At 40.4% G+C, this 22,462-nt stretch overlaps 1 protein-coding gene across 1 annotated transcript in view; it reads right to left on the bottom strand.

The window, feature by feature from the left end:
- The window catches only part of LOC122561916 (glucagon-like peptide 2 receptor), a 73,073-nt gene that overhangs the window by 32,627 nt on the left and 17,984 nt on the right, over positions 1-22,462 (bottom strand). Inside the window, exons 3-6 of the mRNA XM_043714242.1 lie at positions 15,254-15,358; positions 10,923-11,047; positions 8,146-8,252; positions 4,638-4,794 (exon numbers count right to left, since the gene is read on the bottom strand). Coding sequence (XP_043570177.1) covers positions 4,638-4,794; positions 8,146-8,252; positions 10,923-11,047; positions 15,254-15,358 — 494 coding nt within the window. The remainder of the gene's footprint in view (positions 1-4,637; positions 4,795-8,145; positions 8,253-10,922; positions 11,048-15,253; positions 15,359-22,462) is intronic.

Genomic DNA, 22,462 nt, shown 5'->3' with positions numbered 1-22,462 from the left:
AATCAACAGACAGGAGGGTTCCCTCCCAGTTGGGGAACACTTCAGTGGTCCAGGACATTCAGCCTCGGACCTTCGGGTGACCCACATGCACACATATATATTGTGTGTGGTGAATTTTTTTGGTACTTTCAGAGTTACATTGCACTTTGCTCAAAAACCACATAGATTCATGTCGAACTCTGAGCTCAAAAACTGAATGAATTTATGTAAAACTCTGTTATTTCACTTTTTAGATTGGAATCAATCTAAACATCAGGTCATAGACAGAGAACACAGGGGGCTAACACCTTCAACACATTGTCTAGCTATCACCATTGGTAACAGCTAACCTGAGAATGCAACTTTAAAAAAAGGGCTTTGTGATTTACACATGAAAGAAGTGAAACTATCACTGTATTCTAAAAGATGAAAGGCTTAACAGACAACCAATTCTTCAATGTATAATTTCAGTTACATCACACTGCAAATTTTTGCTGTAAATTCTGTGTTACGATCGAGCCCTCCACAATTACCTGATGAAGGAGCGTCGCTCCGAAAGCTAGTGTGCTTCCAATTAAACCTGTTGGACTATAACCTTGTGTTGTGTGATTTTTAACATAGTTTATATAGATTGCTTGATCTAAATGGATAGCAACTTGCAGGGCTCTTATGAACAACATTACTCTGCTCTTTAATGCTTTCATAGAATCTCTACAGTGTGGAAGCAGGCCACTCAGCCCATCAAGTACACTCAGACCATCTGAAGAGCATCTCACCCAAACCCATCCTATCCCTGTAACCCTACATTTCCCATGGCTAGTCCACCTAACCTACACATCCCTGGACACTATGAGCAATTTAACATAGCCAATCCACATCGCCTACACATTTGTGGACTGTGGGAAGAAACCAGAGCACTTGGAGAAAACCCATGCAGACACAGGGAGAATGCACAAACTCCACACAGACAGTCACCAGAGGTTGGTATTGAACCCAGGTCCCTGGTGCTGTGAAGCAGCCCTGCTAACCACTGAGCCATCATGTTGTCCTGGTTTGTTTTAACAAATGTACTGAGTAAATCAATTCCTGATTCCCTCAAACTTTGATAATGACCTTTTAGGCACAAGTCAGGAGTGTGATCGAATTGTCCCTCTTGCCTGGATGGGTGCAGTCCCTTCAACATTCAAGAAGTTCAACATTATCCTGACCAAAGCAACCCACTTGGTTGATATCACCTCCATAAGCATTCAGTCCCTCTACCACTGATGTATAGTAACGATAGTGTGTACCATCTACTACACGCATTGCAGACATTCACGAAGAGTTCTTAGACAACACCTTCCAAACCTACAGCCATCACCACCTAGATGAATAGTGCATGGGGACAGTACCACCTGTCATTTGCTCTCAAAGCCACTCACCATCCTGAGTTGGAAATATACTGGATGTAAGTTCGCTTGCTGAGCTGGAAGGTTCATTTTCAGATGTTTCGTCACCATACTGGGTTACGTCAGTGAGCCTCCAATGAAGCACTGGTGGAATGGCCTGCTTTTTATTTAGGTTTCATTGGGTTGATGATGTCATTTCTGGAAGTGAGGTCATTTCCTGCTCTTTTTCTCAGGGGATGGTAAATGGGATCCAAGTTAATGTGTTTGTTGATAGACTTCTGGTTGGAATGCCATACTTCTAGGAATTCTCGTGCGTGTCTCTGTTTGGCTTGTCCTAGGATGGATGTGTTGTCCCAGTCGAAGTGGTGTCCTTCCTCGTCTCTATGTAAAGATACTAGTGAGAGTGAGTCATGTCTCTTTGTGGCTAATTGATGTTCATGTATCCTGGTGGCTAGTTTTCTGCCTGTTTGTCCAATATAGTGGTTGTTACAGTTCTTGCAAGGTATTTTGGAAATGACATTAGTTTTGCTTGTTGTCTGTATAGGGTCTTTCAAGATCATTAGCTGCCGTTTTAGTGTGTTGGTGGGTTTGTGGGCTACCATGATGCCAATGGGTCTGAATCGTCTGGCAGTCATTTCCAAGATGTCTTTGATGTAGGGGAGAGTGGCTAAGGTTTCCGGATGTGTTTTGTCTGCTTGTTTGGGTTTGTTGCTGAGAAATCGGTGGACTGTTTTAATTGGATACCAGTTGTTTTTGAAAACACTGCATAAGTGAATTTCCTCTGCTCTGTGTAGGTCCTCTGTGTTGTAATGTGTGGTGGCTCATTCAAATAATTTTTATTGCAGCTTCATTTGTGGGCGTTGGGATGATTGCTTCTGTATTCATTATTTCATCCGTATGTTTTGTTTTCCTGTAGACGCTGGTTTGAAGTTCCCCATTGGCTGTTCATTCTACTGTGATATCTCAGAATGGTTGTTTATTGTTGTTTTCCTCCTCTTTAGTGAATTTTATGCCAGGAAGGGCGTTGTTGATGGTCTTGAAGGTTTCCTCTAATTTGTTTGATTTAGTGATAACAAAGGTGTCATCCATGTAACGTACCCAAAGTTTGGGTTGGATGATTGGCAGAGCTGTTTGAGTCTCTGCATTACTGCCTTTGCTAAGAACTCTGATATCGGAGATCCTATGGGTGTTCTATTGGTTTGTCTGTAGGTTTTGTTGTTGAAGGTGAAGTGGGTGGTAAGGCATAGGTCCACTAGCTTGATGATATTGTTCTTGCTGATGAAGTTGGTGGTGTTTGGTGTATGTGTCTTTTGTTCTTCTAATAGTGCAGTCAGTGTTTCCTTGGCCAGGTTGATGTTGATGAATGTGAATAGGGCTGTTACATCAAAGGAGACCATTATTTCATCCTCTTCTATCTTAGTGTCTTTGATGGTCTTCAGGAATTCTTGGGTGGAGTGGATGGAGTGGCATGAGTCTTCTACTAAGTGTTTTAGTCTTTGTCACTGCGTTAGAATCCTGGAACTCCCTCTTTAATAGCATTGTGTGCTGGACCAGTCAGAGAAGCCCTCACTCACTGAATTAATAACACAAAAGAGTTCTTGAAGAATGGAATATATCTTCCCATTATTAACCACAAAGTAGTGAAACATTTGGATTCTCATGGTTCACGGCATGGTGGCTCAGTGGTTAGCATTGCTGCCTCACAGCTCCAGGGACCAGAGTTCGATTCCTGCCTTGGGCGACTGTGTGTGAAGTTTGCACGTTCTCCCCGTGTCTGCCTGTGTTTCCTCCAGATGCTTCAGTTTCCTCTCACAGTCCAAAAATGTGCAGGTCAGTTGAGTAATAGGTAGGAGAATGGGTCTGGGTGGGTTTCTCTTTGAACTTGTTGGGCCAAATGGCCTGTATCCACATTGTAGAGATTTTATGATTCTATATCATAACGGTACCATAATTGTATCTTGTTTACAATACATAGCAAGGCCATATGGAAAACCTATAGCAATAAACATTTTAAGCATATCTAATGGGGTGCAACAGTAAGTATATCCAAATGATTCAGCCATCACATAACCTTGTCTTGGGGAAAATAGTATTCTCCAAATAACCATTTCCTGTGCTAAGATCAATCACGAGATCCAAATATCACTCATTCATTGTTAGTGAGTTTTGAGAAGATTTGTAGCTCCGGTTGAGATTCTGGATGTAGGTTTGCTCGCTGAGCTGGAAGGTTCATTTTCAGAGATTTCGTCAGCATACTAAGTAACATCTTCAGTGAGCCTCTGGATGAAGCACTGATGATATTTTTTGCTTTCTGTTTATCTGTTTGGGTTTCTTTGGGTTGGTGATGTCATTTCCTATGGTGATGAACCTAATGAACATAGTCCACCGATTTCTCAGTAACAAACCCAAACAAGCAGACAAAACACATCCAGAAACCCTAGTCACTCTCCCCTACATCCAAGACATCTTGGAAATGACTGCCAGACTACTCAGACCCATTGGCATCATGGTAGCCCACAAACCCACCAACACACTAAAATGGCACCTATTGAACTTGAAAGACCCGATAAAGACAACAAGCAAAACTAATGTCATTTACAAAATACCTGCAAGAACTGTAACAAACACTACATTGGATAAACAGGCAGGAAATTGGTCACCAGTATACATGAACATCAACTAGCTGCTAAACAACATAACCCTCTCTCACTAGTATCTTTACATAGAGATGAGGAAGGACACCACTTCAACAGGGACAACACATCCATCCTAGGACAAGCCAAACAGACACATGCACGAGAATTCCTAGAAGCATGGCATTCCAATCGGAAGTCTATCAACTAACAAATTGACTTGGACCCCATTTACCACCCCTGAAAAAAAGAACAGAAATGATGTCACCACAGGAAATGACATCACCAACCCAAAGAAACCCAACCATATAAGTAGAAAGCAGGAAACATCAGCAGTGCTTCGTCCGGAGGCTCACTAAAGATGTTACTTAGTATGGTGACAAAATGTCTGAATGTGAACCTTCCAGCTCAGTGAGCAAACCTACATCCAGAACTCATTGGTTGTAGAATCATTCATTTCAAATTCACTTGGATTAGTTTGGTAATTATACAAGTGAAAAGAAAGGAGAAATAGACAGGAAGAGACGAAGAGATGTGTTGCTTACAACAAAGGAGAGACATACACTCATGACAGTGATATATTTGCTCTAAGATGGTTTAAAGCTCTGTCACAGGAGATAAAGGATATCAAACTTACCTTGGTGTCAAAAAATGACTTCCATCCTATTTCATCAACCGGGCGTTTGTAGTACGTACTATTCAGGAACATGTCTTTAACGAGGACAGCCAATGCTCGCAAAATAAAGGAAGCAAATAAATTCATATGGATGTAGTTTCGAGTACAATGCAGCTTCCTACAAAAAAAACAGGGTGGATAAACCAAATACAGCTACCAGAACTTTCTTTCAACTTCATAAAATCTGGATAAAATTGAAGCTTCAATACAGATGGGAAAAACAAACATTCTCATGAAAATTCTTCCAATGTCTTGTTCCAAATTTTACTGTTGTGCTGTAACACTAGTAGGTTCATTAACATAGACATATAGAGTAAGATGTTGGCTGTGGTCGCTGTTGTACATAATTGTCAAAGCTAAAGCTCTGTACAGTTCAAACTTTCTGTTATTAGAACATATTTGGAACTATTTCACTTCCTCAAAACACAAGCCTTAATGAAAGTCTGGCGTAAACAGGTTTTTTTGGGGAGAGGAGTGGGGAGTTTGACTTGAATCCAGTGCGAACCCATATGTGGATTTTCCTGGATAAAATATTTTATGCTCATCAAGGAAAATATCTATTATTTTATATAGTCCAGGGGGTTCTTTAAAATCATTCAGAGGATGTGGGCATCATTGCAGGGGCCAGCACTCATTACCCATCCCTAATTGCCCTGACGGCTCTTGAGAGTCAGCCACATTGCTGAGTCTGGAGTCACAGACCAAGTATGGACAGCAGTTTCCTCCCTGAAAGCATCTTCGTAAACCACATAGGTTCTTCTGGATAATTGACATGGTCAACATTAGACTCTTGTTTCCAGACACTTATTGAATTCAAATTCCATCTGCTGCTGCAGGACTCAAACCCGGATCCCTTGAACATTTTCTGGGTCCATGGATTAACAGTTCAGCGATGATACCACTCGGCCGTTATTACACTTTTAAAACCAGATTTTTATTGAACTCAAATTCTACCATTCAAACCCAGCTCCCAGAACATTACCTGCATCTCTGGATTAATTGTCCAGCAATAACACCCTCCATGCCTCACCTCAAAAAGTGACAGAAGCATAATTTGGTTCCGGAATATTGCTAAAGCTATAAGAAATAGCTTTTAAGGATTAGAAGGACCAGTGAAGAGACGTAATGTTCAAGGAAGACTCAAAGGTTAGGGCATTGACTGGGTAAAGTCAAAGATTGAAGAGGTAAGATGCAATCTACCTCAAACTAATGACAGAAAGTATCAAACGTAGATAACGAATCAACAGCGGAAAATACTTAACATGAGCTTGTAGATTGTAAAATAGATACCTACTAGATAAAAAGGGAAGGCCTCAAAGACGAGAGCTTCAAAGATGAATTAGGACATTAAAATTAAGTGAAACAAAAACGTGATGTTTGAAATAATAAAGTTGTGAGGAATATAGAAAATAGTGCCATGGGTAAAAATGAGCTTAACATAATGAAAAGTGAAGAAGGAAATGGCCAACAGAGAACCAAAAATAAAAGTGTATGTTTTCATTAGCATACAACAATGAAAAGGGATAATTAAATGATGATGAATGGGCAATCTATTTGTGAGTACAGAACCAGTGGCAGATAGGTATTTAACATCGATTTATACAAGTGAAGTTGGATGAGGAAGATGGACTTGTAATCATTTTTGGAGGTCACTGTGTAAAGGGAATTGTCTAAAATCATTAGCCAAGATGTCATTGGATGCTGGTGGCATTAACACAATCCTGTTAATGGAGGGCAGAGGGGAGCTAACAGAACCAATGGTCACAATTTTCAATCCTTCTGAATGAGACTCAAAGGTTAACTAATCTAACATTTTTGTTAGAAAAGTGTCAGAAGCATAATTTGGTTGCGGCAAACTGCAAAAAATCATTAAGTAAAGAGCAAAACAGTGAGCTTTGGAGATAATAAGTGGCAGCCAACAGAGATTGGCTTGATAAATTTGGTGCAATTTGTGGAAGAAACTGGATATATGAAAGAGATTCAGTAGATTCCACATGTGTGGACTTTCAGAAGAAGAGTTTTTTTTTAAGATGCCTCACAGGCAGCCGAAAGTGAAGAAAATAGCCAATTCTTTCAAAAGGAAGAGTAGAGGCTTTGGTAAGCGTGAAATGGATTGTCATTGATTTCAGAAAGGTAGAGCAGATGAACAGAATGCTTTGCCATTAAATTACTACTTAATATGAAATATTCAAATAGATCAATATTTAAACCAGAGCAACATAGAGGAGGGAGCAGCAAAATGGGATTGGGTTTGTGTTATTTCACCAAAGAGGTACATAGTTTTTGCATATCAAATCTATTTCTGATTTGGTCATCACAATGAGTATTTTATGCGCTCATTAAGAACAGAGATGTCATTTTTGGAAAAGAGATTTTAGGTTCCCAATTCATGTTGATAAATTATACATAACACCCCCCTTTTCATGCTACTCCATGTGTGCTACATAGCACATTATCAGTATATGTGAATTACAATCACATGAGCAATATTATCCAGACCAGCAGCTATGTAACTACGTTGTTACACAAATGGAGTTTTATCCCATTCTCAGAAAGAAGTTTTGGTTTTTTGCCATATCCTCATTTTCCCTCATGGTCATCTCTGTTATCTTTTCATGTGGACCTTTTCAGCATGCAAACAATTAATTACTTCCTTTGTACAGTAAACCATTAAGAAAGAAATGGTATTATTGTTATGTTAGACAGAAGAGACTGTTCTAATGAGGGTCACAGAACGAGAAATGTTAACTCTGCTTTCTCTCCACAGCTGCTACCAGATCTGCTGAGCTTTCCCAGCAATTTCTATGTTTGTTTCTGATTTTCAGCACCCACAGTTTTTTCATTTTGTTTGGTGGGAGATTTACATCACCAGTTAGAACATAGAACATTACAGTGCAGTACAGCCCCTTCAGCCCTCGATATTGCACTGACCTGTGAAACCAGTCTGAAGCCTATCCAGCACCAGGGACCCAGGTTCAATTCCAGCCTTGGGTGACTGTCTGTGTGGAGTTTGCACATTCTCCCCGTGCCTGTGTGGGTTTCTTTCGGGTACTCCGGTTTCGTCCCACAGTCCAAAGATGTTCAGGTCAGGTGAATTGGCCATGCTAAATTGGCCATAGTGTTAGCTGCATTAGCCAGACGGAAATGGGTCTGGGTGGATTGCTCTTCGGAGGGTCTGTGTGGACTTGTTCGGCTGAAGGACCTGTTTCCACACTGAAGGGAATCTAATCTAACCTACACTATTCCATTTTTAGCCATAGGTCTATCCAATGACCATTTAATACCCTTAAAGTTGATGCAAGGGTTCTCACACAATACTGGTCATTTATGCTGTTCAAAGATTTCAGAATGCCCTTGCCTTGTTTCACAAAATTGGGTCAATAGGGTAGGACAATAAAGCTAGAATAATATTAAATATGACTAATTCCAGCTGTAAATTAGGAGTGTTTAACATGAGCAGACAACAAACCTAAGCCAGAGCAATATCAGCACAGCCAACGAGAGTGAAGCCAACGAGAATGAGTAACCCACAGTGTAGATCAATTGCAGAGCTTTCAGTGAACCATGTTGATTTTCCTGCAAAGATACAACAAAGTAAAACAACAATGTGGCATTATTAAGAACAATATGAGCTGTGCTTCCCTTTTCTGAATAATTGGCTACAACAAATACAACTTCCTACTTTCGGAAGAGTACACCTTTCCCTCAAATTGTTTATTGAGAAATTGAGGTGAAGAGCCGACACTCAAACTTTTACATTAATTTTCAGTCACCCGGGAAAAAAAAATTGCACTTATCACTCCAATGTGTTGCTCAGAACATGTTGCTCAGCTCCATGCTTGAGTTACTGCAGTCTTTGCATTAAAGATATTCCTACAATGCTGTTACATGGGAAGTTCCAGCATTTTCAAAGTGTGACAGTGAAAAAGCCACAAAAAATATATCATAGTCAGGATGGTGTGATAGATGGAAGAGAACTTACAAGTGGATCTTTTTCAATGAAACTGCTGCCCTTGTTCTTCTCAGTGGTTGAGGTTGTGACTGTGAGGAATCTACACAATACCCAAACTCTAGCCTGCTTGAGTACACATGGTATTTAAATTTGGGCCCAGTTCAGTTTCTGGTCAAAGATGACATCTCCAGACTGTTGATAGTTGGGAACTGAGGAATGGTAATGCCACTGAAAAGCAAGGACAGGTGGTTAGCCTGTCTCTGGTTGAGTATGGCCTTGGCGAGCATTTGTGTGACACAAAAATGCCTTGCACAAATCAGTCAAAAAGAGTGAGAGAGAAGATGAGGGAAATCAAGACATTGTTCTTATGAAGATATCCTGAGTAATTTTAAGATAAATCTACGGTGGTAAGGAATCTGCCTTCCTGCAGCATGCATCAAAAACCTATCATTTTATGATATTTTGAAGAATACTGAGGACACAAATAAGTCCTGTTTCATAAACACCTATCAGAAAATTACACTCATCATATGTATGCAATTTAATACCTTCTCTTGACGTCAGATACTTCTTTTCATTATATAATGTGACACATATAAAATGTTATTCAAAGTACTTACTAATCAAGATGTTGTTGATTAGCACAACAATGTACATCTGTTCAGTAAACTCCAGAAACTTCAAACATTAACAGACATCCCCAATCTCTGCCATGTTAGTGTTACAACCAATTCTGCAAAGGAAGTTGGCTCCCCTTCTCCTAAGGTGAAAGCGAGGACTGCAGATGCTGGAGATCAGAGCTGAAAATGAAGAAGGGCTCATTCCCGAAACGTCGATTCTCCTGCTCCTCGGATGCTGCCTGACCTGCTGCGCTTTTCCAGCAACACATTTTCAGCTCCCCTTCTCCTAACCTCCTTGCCGAAAGTCAATGCTTTTTATTTACCATGCAGCTACAATTAAAATATAATTAACTAGATCAAAATTAATGAGCCAATTACAAGGATTTCTTGTGTGAAAGAAAAGGAAGTTTTATTATACCAACTCCATGAAAATAATTACAATGGGACATCAAACACATACATGAACACAGATAATAAGTTGTAAAAAGAGAAAATATCTGGTCTGGATAGGAGGAATAGGTTACATGAAATGTCCTTTGAATCTTTGAGGCATTAAATTTCAAATCTCAGACCAGTTGTTTACTGATGAAGAGCTTTTGCCCGAAACGTCGATTTTCTTCCTCCTCGGATGCTGCCTGACCTGCTGTATTTTTCCAGCACCACTCTAATCTAGACTCTAGTTTCCAGCATCTGCAGTCCTCACTTTTGTTTTGTTGTTTACTGGTTGACTCAGACTGTGCAGCAGTGGCAAAATTTATGGATCTGACTTTTCAATAAATGGTTGACATTATAAGTACTTTTGGAAGTTTAGAGAAAGTGGCAGAGAATTTTGCAGTGCCCTTGCTGTTATCAGTTCATGTTTTGTTTCTCTCTCTGCTTTTCTGCTCGGCTGTTAATATAGGTTCATTTGTCTATTCCTAAGTCTGCTTCATTATCTTTCCAAGTTGCCAGTTGTAGGTCATGGTCAATATGTACAATTTATCACACAAGTCTTTTTTAACCAGGAGATCAAATCTTAATGATTATTTACTTAGTATGCTGCTTTGTAGCTGTATTGTTTTTATTGGCATATGAGATCATATAAGTGTTCAAGTATTAAAATAGGATCACGTTGGAAAATAGTTTGGCAAGCATTGCTTTAATATATTTGGATAGCAAAGGTTGACAAATCTCAGTTTTAAAATGAACAATGGATTCAATAATAGTGGCCATTTTTGGAAGTGAGTTCCAAGCTTCTAATGCCTTTTTTATTTGCTAAGACCCAATGAACAACATTGTGAAGGAACAGTACAATGACAGAAGCATATACAAAACAGTACAGCATTAGAACTTTTATACGATGAGTCAATAACTTCATGAGAGAGACTAGGAACAAATCTGAACATTATTTTAAAAATTAAAGCTAATATGCCTAAGACTCCACTGGTTGTTTGAATATAGATGCTAGTGCAAAGTTAACATTTTCAAATGTTTTGGTAGAATAAAGGCCAAATGGAATGATAGATTTTCTGTACCTTTCTGGAATATGGTTCTCCTGAACTAACCAATAACACTGTCTGGAGTCTGTACATCGAAAAATCTTTGTTTCAAGATGACTGATAAAACCAAGCATTGCTGTGGCAATATTTGCAATTTACAAAATGAACAAAATTTACAAGCATCCTGGTGGTTTACCTGCTGCAGGACCACCTGGCTGTCTTCAGAACATTCAGAATGATCCCGCCAGACTGCAGTAGAATTTGAGACTGTCATCCAACGACCGTTATCCAGGCAATATCTGTAGACCATTCCTGTGCTTCCTGCATGGAAGGACACTGCAGTGAAGTAGATTGGAGACACCAAGGTTGAACTTTAGGAATTTGTAGACTTTAGACAGGAGGCCTGGCAGCACAGTTAGTCAGTGGTTAGCACTGACATCTTAAAACACCAAGGACCTGGGATCAATTCCAACCTCAGGCGACTCTCTCTGTGGAATTTGTACATTCTCTGCATGGGTTTCCTTCGGGTGCTCTGGATTCCTCCCACAATCCAAAGATGTGCAAGTTAGGTAGGTTGGCCATGCTAAATTGCCCATAGTGTCCAGGGATGTGTAGGCTAGGTGGATTAGCCATGGGAAATGCAGGGTTACAGGGTCAGAGGTGGGGGGGTGGGGAGGTGTGGTTCAGGGTGGGATGCTCTGTGGGGATTAAGCGTAGACTTGATGGGCTAAATGGCCTGCTTTCACACTATAGGGATTCTATGATAGATAAACAGACGACATTACAGTATGAAGATTTTAAAGAAGACCCAACTCCTGGGAGGAGTGTTCCTTGCTAAAGGATGCAAAAATTTCTACAGCATATTTTCAGGGAATTTATCCTTGATTTTCCAGGATATTACTTGGCTATGAGAGAAGGGTTGGTGGAGGCTAGATGTTGGGATGTATCCAGCCTACTGCTGCGGTAATCATGCAGAGGGAAGCAGACTTGATGTACCAACTACTCCTTTCCTGTCTGTCAATTTTACATATCCATAGAACATAGGAGCAGGGGGTAGATCAGGCCTTCTCTGACCACAAACAAAGAAATGGCTTCTTTCCCATTCACCTAACACCCCACTGACCAAATGCCTTGCACTCAATGTACATCTGCATTTGCTCAGATGTTTGGTACCTATTACAAACAAAGAACATTTGCTGCAAGCAAAACTTCCCCTTGCTGTGGTCTGGAGATGGCAAAGATGGAGAGGGTCTCTGGCTTTAGTGAAAATAGCATTGTATTTCAATGCCAGAAATCTTACACCTGAAACTGGCACATATCGTTTTCAATGGGGGCGAAGGAGGGTGGTGTGTAATTTGCAGATCTATGGTTCATGGAGGAAACTGCACATGCTAAAATCAAGTCAGTCAGATCCAGTTTTCACTAGGGGAATGTCCTGAAAATGTTACATGGGTTTAGACTTTTCACATGAAGCTGCCAGAGCTCTGTTGAGCTATGCTTGTCTATCTAAACCAATGGCTCTTTATGGCATCATGCCAATTTATGTTAACTTGAGCACCCCTCCAACCACATTATGCCCTTATACCCGCCATTCTAACTCACCTTGTATCTGCCGTGGTAGACCTCAGGACCAATGTAGAGATGAAATAAGACAAAGTTCTAAGTGTGTATATTGACTTATGAACTGTTTCAAATGAATGATCATTCATAAAAACCCCTTCACTAAATTTTTTTCCTCAACTACTTTATTCCTTATAAAACAAGCATTTGTATTCATTTCCCCACTTTAAAGGCATTAGAACCAGTTGAAATTCTGAATTGACAGGCACCACACTGTGTTAGGTCATGACTTTACTCATGATTACTTAGGTTGATAGGTAGAGTAAAATAGCATGCATTTTTCTTTAAACTTGAGAAGGTTACTCAAAAATTGAAAGACCAGAAGATTTAAATAACTTGACAACTTGACACTAATCTTGAATGCTTGACTGTTTCAATGAGTTAATCCACTTTTTATGCATGTTAATGTTAAACTAACCCAGAGGGTGCTTGGCTTTTCCCTTTTAGGATATTATTTTGAATAAGGGATACATTTGGGAGATGTTAAAGTTACCTTTGGAAAATATAAGTTACCCTCAAGGAAAAGTCAAATGCCTTTGAGTTAGTTCAACATAGGCCTGAATGTGCATAAAAAGAGGCTACACTCACTGAAACGGCCAAGATTTTATGGGACCTTTATTAAATATTATGGCCTTTTAATTGTTGAGAAAGCTCCTTATTGTTTAAAAGAAAAATCAGCTTGCTAGTTCTCTCTGTCTGTGGCCGAAAGCCATAATCATTAATGGATTGGTAATTTCATGACTTAATATTACTATATTGGGATGTCGGTCAGTTCACAGTTTGTTTGAAAGCTCGGAGTGCTTATAAAGTCTTAAATGTGGGGAAATGTTGGGTAGGGTGCACGTGTTAGCCCTAAGTTTGGATGGCACTATAAAGGGCCATAGAATTGGGTAGATTGGCGAGGAGTGCATGAGGGGCCATGAGCATTGGTAGGGGATGAAGGATCCAAAGGATCAAAGGTTGAGTGAAGTGGTGTAAGTTGGTAATGGCGGTTAAGGGGGAAGATCACAGGTTGACATGGATAGTACGAGGCTGCACTGGAATGGGTAAAGAACCAGAGGGTGGCAATGAGGATACAAGGGTCCTTTGGTGTAAGTATGTGAGGTGGTAGGGGGAGATGCTCAGAGATGGCATGATTTTGGGTTAAGGCACATTGGGACTTCAGGGAGGGTGAGGACACCTTTTATTCATCCACAGGATGTGGGCATCACTGGCTGGGCCAGCATTTATTGTCCATTCCTGACTTCCCAGAGGGCAGTTAAGAGTCAATCACACGTGGGTCTGCAGTCACACGTAGGCCAGACCAGGAAACGATGGCAGATTTCCTTCCCTAAAGGACATTAGTGAATAAGATGTGTTTTCCTGACAATTGACAATGGTTTCATAGTCATCATTAGACTCTATTTCCAGATTACAATTGAAGTAAAATTCCATCATCTGCCATGGTGGGATCTGAACCCAGGTCCCCCAAACATTAACTGGAACTCTGGATTAATAGTTTAGTGAAAATACCACGAGGCCATCTCCTGCTTGAGGGGCAAAGGCTGGATGTTTAATCTTCTTTACTGTCTTTGAAAAGCTGGACTCGAAGTTCAGGATCACTGAAGAGTGTCAGAAACAGAGCCTTAACTCTGTTTAAGAAGGATGAGCTTGAGCTTTGCAAACAATTGACCTCTGGAAAGAAAATTTGAGATGCTGGGATACTGTCGCGTATGTGGAGCCAGGACATTTCCTGATCTGCTGGTACTTCAGATAGCGAATGTAAATCTGAGTTGCAAGGAATAGTGGGCAGGCACTGAGAAGTGGGACATAGCATGACTAATGGAGAAATCTGTGGTTGCCTTACCTCTTGCTAAGACATGCTCAGTATGAGTACAGTTTACACTAGTGCGCACAGACAAGTTTTATAGCTGTCTTTCATTGTCATCAATTCTACAATCAGTCAATCTCATAAAAGCAGTCAGTTCACTGATATCGAATTTTGGAGCATTTCTGCAGAAGTTTCAGCATAATCTGATTCTTGCTGAAAGTAGACATGTTATTGGACCAAGAAAATGAAACGTTATCAGAGGTATTCAGGAATATGGAGTTGAGGTTAGAGCCAGAGCAGCTGTGACTTTATTGAATGGCAAACAAGCTCAAAGCACTCAGTGGCTTAATCCTGTTCCCTCTAGGTTTTGTATATTTTCATCTTGCATTTATCTGGACAAAATTGTAAGGCCTGCATGGTGGCTCAATGGTTAACACTGTTGGGTCACATTGCCAGGGGCCTGGGTTTGATTCCAGCTTTGGGTGACTGTCTGTGTGGAGTTTGCACATTCTCCCTGCATCTGCATGGGTTTCCTCCGGGTGCTCTGGTTTCCTCCTACAGTCTAAAAATGCTAAATGCCCATAGTGTTCAGGGATGTGCAGGCTGGGTGCATTAGTCAGGGGTAAATGTAAAATAACAGGGTAGAGGAATGGGTCTGGGTGTGTTACTCTTCAGAGGGTCAGTGTGTACTTATTGGGCCAAATGGCCTTTTTCCCCAGTGTAGGGATTCTATGAACAAAGAACCACCAAATCTCAAAGAGAACAGCAATTTATACTCCACTGGAAGCAGGGATAAGATAGGGAATGTGAATTATATCTTCTGTTGAAGACGTGATTTATGGAGCATTTCTGGGGGTAAGTTTAAAGGCAGGTCATGGCTCTCTTACTCAGAGAGAAGAGAAAATTAAATACACTGTTGTCAGCAAGTTGCTTTGTGAATCTTGCCTGTTTGTTGTCTCAAGATACATTGCCTACAATTGGCAGAGAGTTCAGTGGGAAACAAAAGGGAATAAAAGTCAGAAATATTTCCTCTTCTCAGATGCTGGTTCAAGGGTACGAAATTTGTAGAAATTAAAGGGAATTTATTTGAAGCTTACCTGGTTTAATCCAAGGGAGATACCAGGGGCAGGGTTCTGATACATTTCCTGGGAGCGATTCTGGCCAGCAGACAAATTGGTCAAAGCTTCCATTACAAAATATTCCTATTTGGAAGGAAATATAACTCAGTTATTCAAGTTGCTGCAGAAAAGCTCCATCTAAACCATATGTACATAGGGGAATGTAAATTAGAAAAGTAAGCCATTCAGCCCCTCACACCAGCTCTACCATTTGATGAGGTCCTGATTGAGGTGAACCATGGTCTCGGCTCTATTTTTCTGTCTGCCCTGTACCCATCAACCCTATAAAACTTGACTCCATTGTTGATTCAAGAAGTTAGAATTAAAATAGTAACATAAGCAATTGAGTTTTAAGGTTAATGAGCTTCAAGATCTCAGACTCAATTTTGTGACGAATCTTTTATTGCTGGTAATTTCTTATGGATTTCAAGCCAGATGAGTGTGACATAGTCTCAGTTCAACTCCAACAGAAGTGAATCCCCACCAGTGACTGCACAAAAAGCTCAGGACTGTGCCCACTGTAAGAAATGTAAAACTCGAGGTCTGAGATTGAGGTTAAGGTACACTGTGGAAGACAATAGTAAACATAATATTTCCTGTACTCAGTAAGTTGTGGTGAGTTAATATTGAATTAATATTTATAATTCCCCTGTTGAGGTGACAGACATCCGTTCTGCAGCTTGGAAGAGCAGTCACATTGAATGCTCATTCTTAGTGTCCTTAGCAACGGATTGGTGAGATGGATGTGGATATATTGCTTGGGTCAAATTTAAACATTTCATCAAACATGACTACAAAATGAAAGACTGTTCAATGTAATTAGAATGTAAGGAGCAATTATTTCGGAACTGGATTAATTAATTTATGGAATTTACTATCTAACAATTTGACTAATGCGATTTAAAAAAAATTAATGTTAGGGTCATCGTTGGACCTTGAGATTTAATTTTACTTTGTTTATGTGTTCATAAAAACATGACACACTTATGGTATATCCTTTTGTTCTCCAATTTAAGTTTAATTTAAGTTTTAACCAGGGAGGAATTAGATTAGATTAGATTAGATTAGATTAGATTAGATTACATACAGTGTGGAAACAGGCCCTTCGGCCCAACAAGTCCACACCGCCCCGCCGAAGCGCAATGTTTAGTCTGGTTTTCATTTTTTTCTCTCCAAACATTTATTCAATTTTTTTTCTGAACAATTTCAACAAAGGCATCTCAAATTAATAACTTGGGGTTTGAATAATGATTGGGGATTTTATTCATTTGTTTCAATTTTCAACATCTGTTTCAACAGCTGTGGACTACCGTCTCATTACTTTCTCTCACTTCTAGCTTTAAGTTAGTTTCTGTATTCATAAGAAATTCAGTTCTCATTTTTACTTGGCTGATTTAAATGCAGGAAGTGTTCTAGCACAATGGTGGTGTTGTTGCCTCTCAGCCAACAGCTCTAGGTTTAAGCCCCCCTTGAGCATTTCATTGCCATGGGAAGATCCATTCATAATGTTAAAAAAAAGATGGTTATAATCCCACTAGAGGTAGGATAATGTAGCCCGATGTCAGAGTGGGGGAGATTCCTGTTCAGCCATACTGCAGAGAGCAATGGAGAACCATTTTGCCAAGCACATGATGAACCAATCCAATGGAAAACCATGGTTTTCAATATTTTCTGAAGAGTATGATACCAGGAGGAGGCTGCAGTGTCATAGGATTTCACGCCCATTGTAATTGAAGAAAGCAACAATACATTCACAAGGAACTGAAGTGACTCTTTGTTCCATAAATATAGAGGGTGACAGTTAATGTCAAGATAGAGTGGAGATGAATATTGACGTTTCAGCAATGAAAGGTGGAAGCCGATTTTCTTCTTTTATGTTCTGTTTGCTATCAACTTACTGATTAACCATTTACTCAATTTAAGGAGAACCAAGATTATTTTTAAATGGTTTGACTATTACTAAAGCAAAAAGGCACATATTGTCATACCTTTTTATCTCATGCTCATCTGGACAGTTTGCAAGAATACCAATTCAAGGGGCAAACCAACAGATGAAAGGAGAGTGTTGATTAGTTGGTAAGTAGCCCCTGATTGGTCGAGGCATTGGTGTAGAAAATGCACCAGTTAATGTTGATTGACAGTTAGCAGTAATACCCTGAGCAATCTAAGAAAATTTGCCTAATTTAAAATTTAAATTCTAAAATATATCTTCCTTTTCCAGCAATACTCAAAGTCTGTACAGACTAGAATACAGGTTGCCAGAGAACTCCTAGAGGCCTGGCACTCCAACCACAGCGCCATAAACAAACACATAGATCTAGATACCATCTATCAACCCCTCAGAAAATGAATAGGAAATGACATCACCACAAACCCCAGGAACCCCATCCAGGACAAACACATAAATAGAAAGCAGGAGACAACAGCTTCGCTTCACTTGGAGGTCACCACCGATGATGTTACCTCGCCAGGTAATGAAACCTCTGGATATCAAACCTACAGCTCAGCGAGCAAACCTACATCCTAAATTTAAAAAGATTCTTGAACCATTCACAAAACCGGGTTGATTCTGTGAGCAAATGACCTTTGTACTTCTGGACATGACTATCTTTAAAGTCAGACACCATAGGAATGGAAACTATTGTAAATATAGATTAAAATGAGGTGTGATTTAATGCATTTATGTGCAGAGAGAGATAATTAGTGGTATTTGTTTGAATTATGTTGATTATTACTGATTTACAAAGCTGTGTAGAATCAACAATCTGACTTTTGAAGAAATACAGAAGTCAAGTTCACTCATCAAAGCAATTAATTGATTTGATATTTCAGTATTTTGCCCAGCATGGGATTATCTCTGCAGCCTCATTAAGGCACAGCAGTTGTTGTACTGACATAATCACACTGTTAGGTCATGAGAAAATTTTAATATTACATACAGAACTGCCTCATATCATAATGTAGTCGTCAATTCATGACATGCAATTATAAAATTTGGTCCGCATTTAAAATCCCTTATGATTCAAACAATAACTATCTGCTAATCATATTGGCATTCTGCTTTAGTACAGTAAAGTATTAACCACTACTTCTGTATAGTCTATTGAAGAAAATGAACTATTTATAAATGGAACTATCAGATATACAAGAGAGCATCACATTCACTGTCATCACTTCAGGCTGCTAAACTCTCACTTATATAGAAGTTGATTTCTGTACTCAAGTCCTAATCCATTTCAAATAGAACTGATAAATTCAACCCAAAAATGGAAAAACCATTCAATACAATCACAGAGCAATAGACAGTCAAAATGGTTTGCAGATGCTCCAACTGCCTTACAATCATTTTAATGGCCTTTTCATGCCTGCGTTCCAAATAGAAATGGATTCGATCAGTCTAGAACCTCCTTTTTATCATTATTTGAAGATGTTACTTTCTAATTTCTGGTTGTACTTCAGCCTCCACTCCCAAAACCCTCATCTGAAACAATGGGGAGATGGGCTGGACAAGTCATTGGGCTGCTCCTGAGTCCCTTTTAGAATAAGGGATTTACATTGACGATATTAGATATTAGATTCCTTACAGTGTGGAAACAGGATATTCCAATCCAGCCATGAAGTGGGGTGGTGGCCTTACTGTCTGTCTCTCTTCTATAGTTACATCCACATTTGGGTTGTCCTGGAGAGTACAACCACAGTCATGAGGCAAATGGACCCAGGTGCTGGATCAGGCTGCAAATTTGGGAGAGTGGGAATATTGTCAGTGGGGGCCTGGGTGGTGGGGGATGGATGGGTGGAGTTGGAGGCAAGACTTCAAAAGGAGATGTAAGGGTTTGCAAAGTGGATGAAGGGGCTCAAAATTGAGGAAGGGTCTTCAATGCTGGTCTGAGAATTGACAAATGAGGAGGGGTCTATAAAGTGCTGATGGGAGCTGTAAAGTGGGGAGGTAGACTTCAAAGTATTAAAAGAGTGTGTAAATGGTAGAAAGGGATGGGAAAATGTGAAAAGAGTTTAAGAGAAATGAGAGGTTACAGAGTCAGAGTCATAGAGTCTTAGAATCATATAGTCATAGAGATGTAGAGCATGGAAACAGACCCTTTGGTCCAACTTGTCCGTGCCGACCAGATATCCCAACCCAATCTTGTCCCAACTGCCAGCGCTTGGCACATATCCCTCCAAACCCTTCCTATTCATATACTCACCAAGACGCCTTTTAAATGTTGCAATTGTACCAGCCTCCACCACTTCCTCTGGCAGCTCATGCCATATATGTACCACCTTCTGTGTGAAAAGTTGCCCCTTAGGTCTCTTTTATATCTTTCCCCTCTCACCCCAAACCTATGCCCTCTAATTCTGGACTCCTCCACCCCAGGGAAAATACCTTGTCTATTTACCCTTTCCATGCTCCTCATAATTTTACAAACCTCTATAACGTCATTCCTCAGCCTACGTTGCTCTAGGGAAAACAGTCGCAGCCTATTCAACCTCTCCTATAGCTCAAATCCTCCAACCCTGGCAACATCCTTGTAAGTATTTTCTGAACCCTTTCAAGTTTCACAGCATCCTTCCAATAGGAAGGAGACTAGAATTGCACGCAATATTCCAAAAGTGACCTCTCCAACGTCCTGTACAGCCGCAACATGACCTCCCAACTCCTGTACTCAATATTCTGACCAATAGATTAGATTAGATTACTTACAGTGTGGAAACAGGCCCTTTGGCCCAACAAGTCCACACCGACCCGCTGAAGCGTAACCCACCCATTCCCGTACATTTACCCCTTTACCTAACACTACGGGCAATTTAGCATGGCCAATTCACCTAACCTGCACATCTTTGGACTGTGGGAGGAAACCGGAGCACCCGGAGGAAACCCACGCAGACACAGGGAGAACGTGCAAACTCCACACAGTCAGTCGCCTGAGTCGGGAATTGAACCCGGGTCTCTGGCGCTGTGAGGCAGCAGTGCTAACCACTGTGCCACCCTGCCGCCCAGGACACCTCCAATAAAGGAAAGCATACCAAATGCCTTCTTCATTTTCCTATCTACCTGCGACTCTATTTTCAAGGTGACATGAACCTGTACTCCAAGGTCTCTTTGTTCAGCAACACTCCCCACAACCTTACTATTAAGTGTATAAGTCCTGCTAAGATTTACAAGGTGCTGCATTTTGAGAAAGCATTCATCTATATTAAACTCCATCTGCCAGTTCTCAGCCCATTGGCCCATCTGATCAAGATCCCATTGTAATCCGGGGTAACTTTCTTCGCTGTCCAGGACACCTCCAATTTTGGTGTCATCTGCAAACTTACTAACTATACCTCTTATTCTGCCATCCAAATCATTTATATAAATGATGAAAAGTAGTGGACCCAGCATTGATCCTTGTGGCACTCCACCAGTCACACGCCTCCAGTCTGAAAAACAACCACCACCCTCTGTCTTCTACCTTTGAGCCAGTTCTGTATCCAAATGGCTAGTTTTTCCTGTATTCATGAGATCTAACCATGCTAACCAGTCCCCTATGGGAAACCTTGTCGAATGCTTTACTGAAGTCCATATAGATCACGTCTACTGCTCTGCCCTCAGCAATCCTCTTTGTTACTTCTTCAAAAAATTCAATCGCGTTTGTGAGACATGATTTCCCACGCACAAAGCCATGTTGACTATCCCTAATCAGTCCTTGCCTTTCCAAATACATGTACATCCTGTCCCTCAGGATTTCCTCCAACAACTTGCCCACCACCGATGTCAGGCTCCCTGGTCTGTAATTCCCTGGCTTGTCCTTACCACTTTTCTTAAACAGTGGCACCATGTTAGCCAACCTCCAGTTTTTCAGCACCTCACCTGTGATGATCGATGTTATAAATATCTCAGCAAGAGGCCCAGCAATCCCTTCCCTAACTTCCCACAGAGTTCTAGGGTACACCTGATCAGGTACTGGGGATTTATCCATTTTTATGCATTTGAAGACACCCAGCACTTCCTCCTCTGTAATATGGACATTTTTCAAGATGTCACCATCTATTTCCCTACATTCTGTATCCTCCATGTCCTTTTCCGCAGTAAATACTGATGCAAAATACTCGTTTAGTATCTGCCCCATTTCCTGTGGCACCACAAATAACTGCATTGCTGATCTTTGAGGTGCCCTATTCTCTCCCTAGTTACCCTTTTGTCCTTAATATATATGTAAAAGCCCTTTGGATTCTCCTTAATTCTATTTGCCAAAGCTATCTCATGTCCCCTTTTTGCCCTCCTGATTTCCCTCTTAAGTATACTCCTACTGCCTTTATACTCTTCTCAGGATTCACTCAATCTATCCTGTCTATACCTGACATATGCTTCCTTCCTTTTCTTAACCAAACCCTCAATTTCTTTAGTCATCCATCATTCCCTATACTTACCGGCCTTTCCTTTTACCCTAACAGGAATATTCTGTTTCTGGACTTTCGTTATCTCATTTCTGAAGGCTTCCCATTTTCCAGCCATCCCTTTACCTGTGAACATCTGCCCCCAATCAGCTTTTGAAAGTTCTTGCCTAATACTGTCAATATTGGCCTTTCTCCTATTTAGAACTTCAACTTTTAGATCTGATCTATTCTTTTCCATCACTATTTTAAAACTAATAGAACTATGGTCGCTGGCCCCAAAGTGTTCCCCCACTGACACCTCAGTCACCTGCCCTGCCTTATTTCCCGAGTAGGTCAAGTTTTGTAACTCCTCTCGTAGGTACATCCACATACGGAATCAGAAATTTTTCTTGTACACACTTAACAAATTCCTCTCCATCTAAACTTTTAACACTATGGCAATCCCAGTCTATGTTTTGGAAAGTTAAAATCCCCCACCATAACCACCCTGTTATTCTTACAGATAGTTGAGATCTCCTTAAAATTTGTTACTCCATTTCCCGCTGACTGTTAGGGGGTCGATAATACAATCCCAATAAGGTGACCATCCCTTTGCAAAGCAAAAAAAGAATGGTTTTGAATGTTTCGACACAGCAATACTCAACTAACTGGTAACAGGAAGATTGAGATAATGAATTCTTTGAAAATCGCTAAATTAAAGCTGCAGGAGTTCAGGAGCTACCATATGGAGAAAATGGATGCTATTACAATGATCAGTTAGCCAATTATAAATTTAACATTGAATGACTTTATTTCATAAGATTTTCATGTCTA

The sequence above is a fragment of the Chiloscyllium plagiosum genome, chromosome 24, assembly GCF_004010195.1.
Source record: "Chiloscyllium plagiosum isolate BGI_BamShark_2017 chromosome 24, ASM401019v2, whole genome shotgun sequence".
Lineage (NCBI taxonomy): Eukaryota > Metazoa > Chordata > Chondrichthyes > Orectolobiformes > Hemiscylliidae > Chiloscyllium > Chiloscyllium plagiosum.
This window is presented reverse-complemented; position numbering and strand designations above follow the sequence as displayed.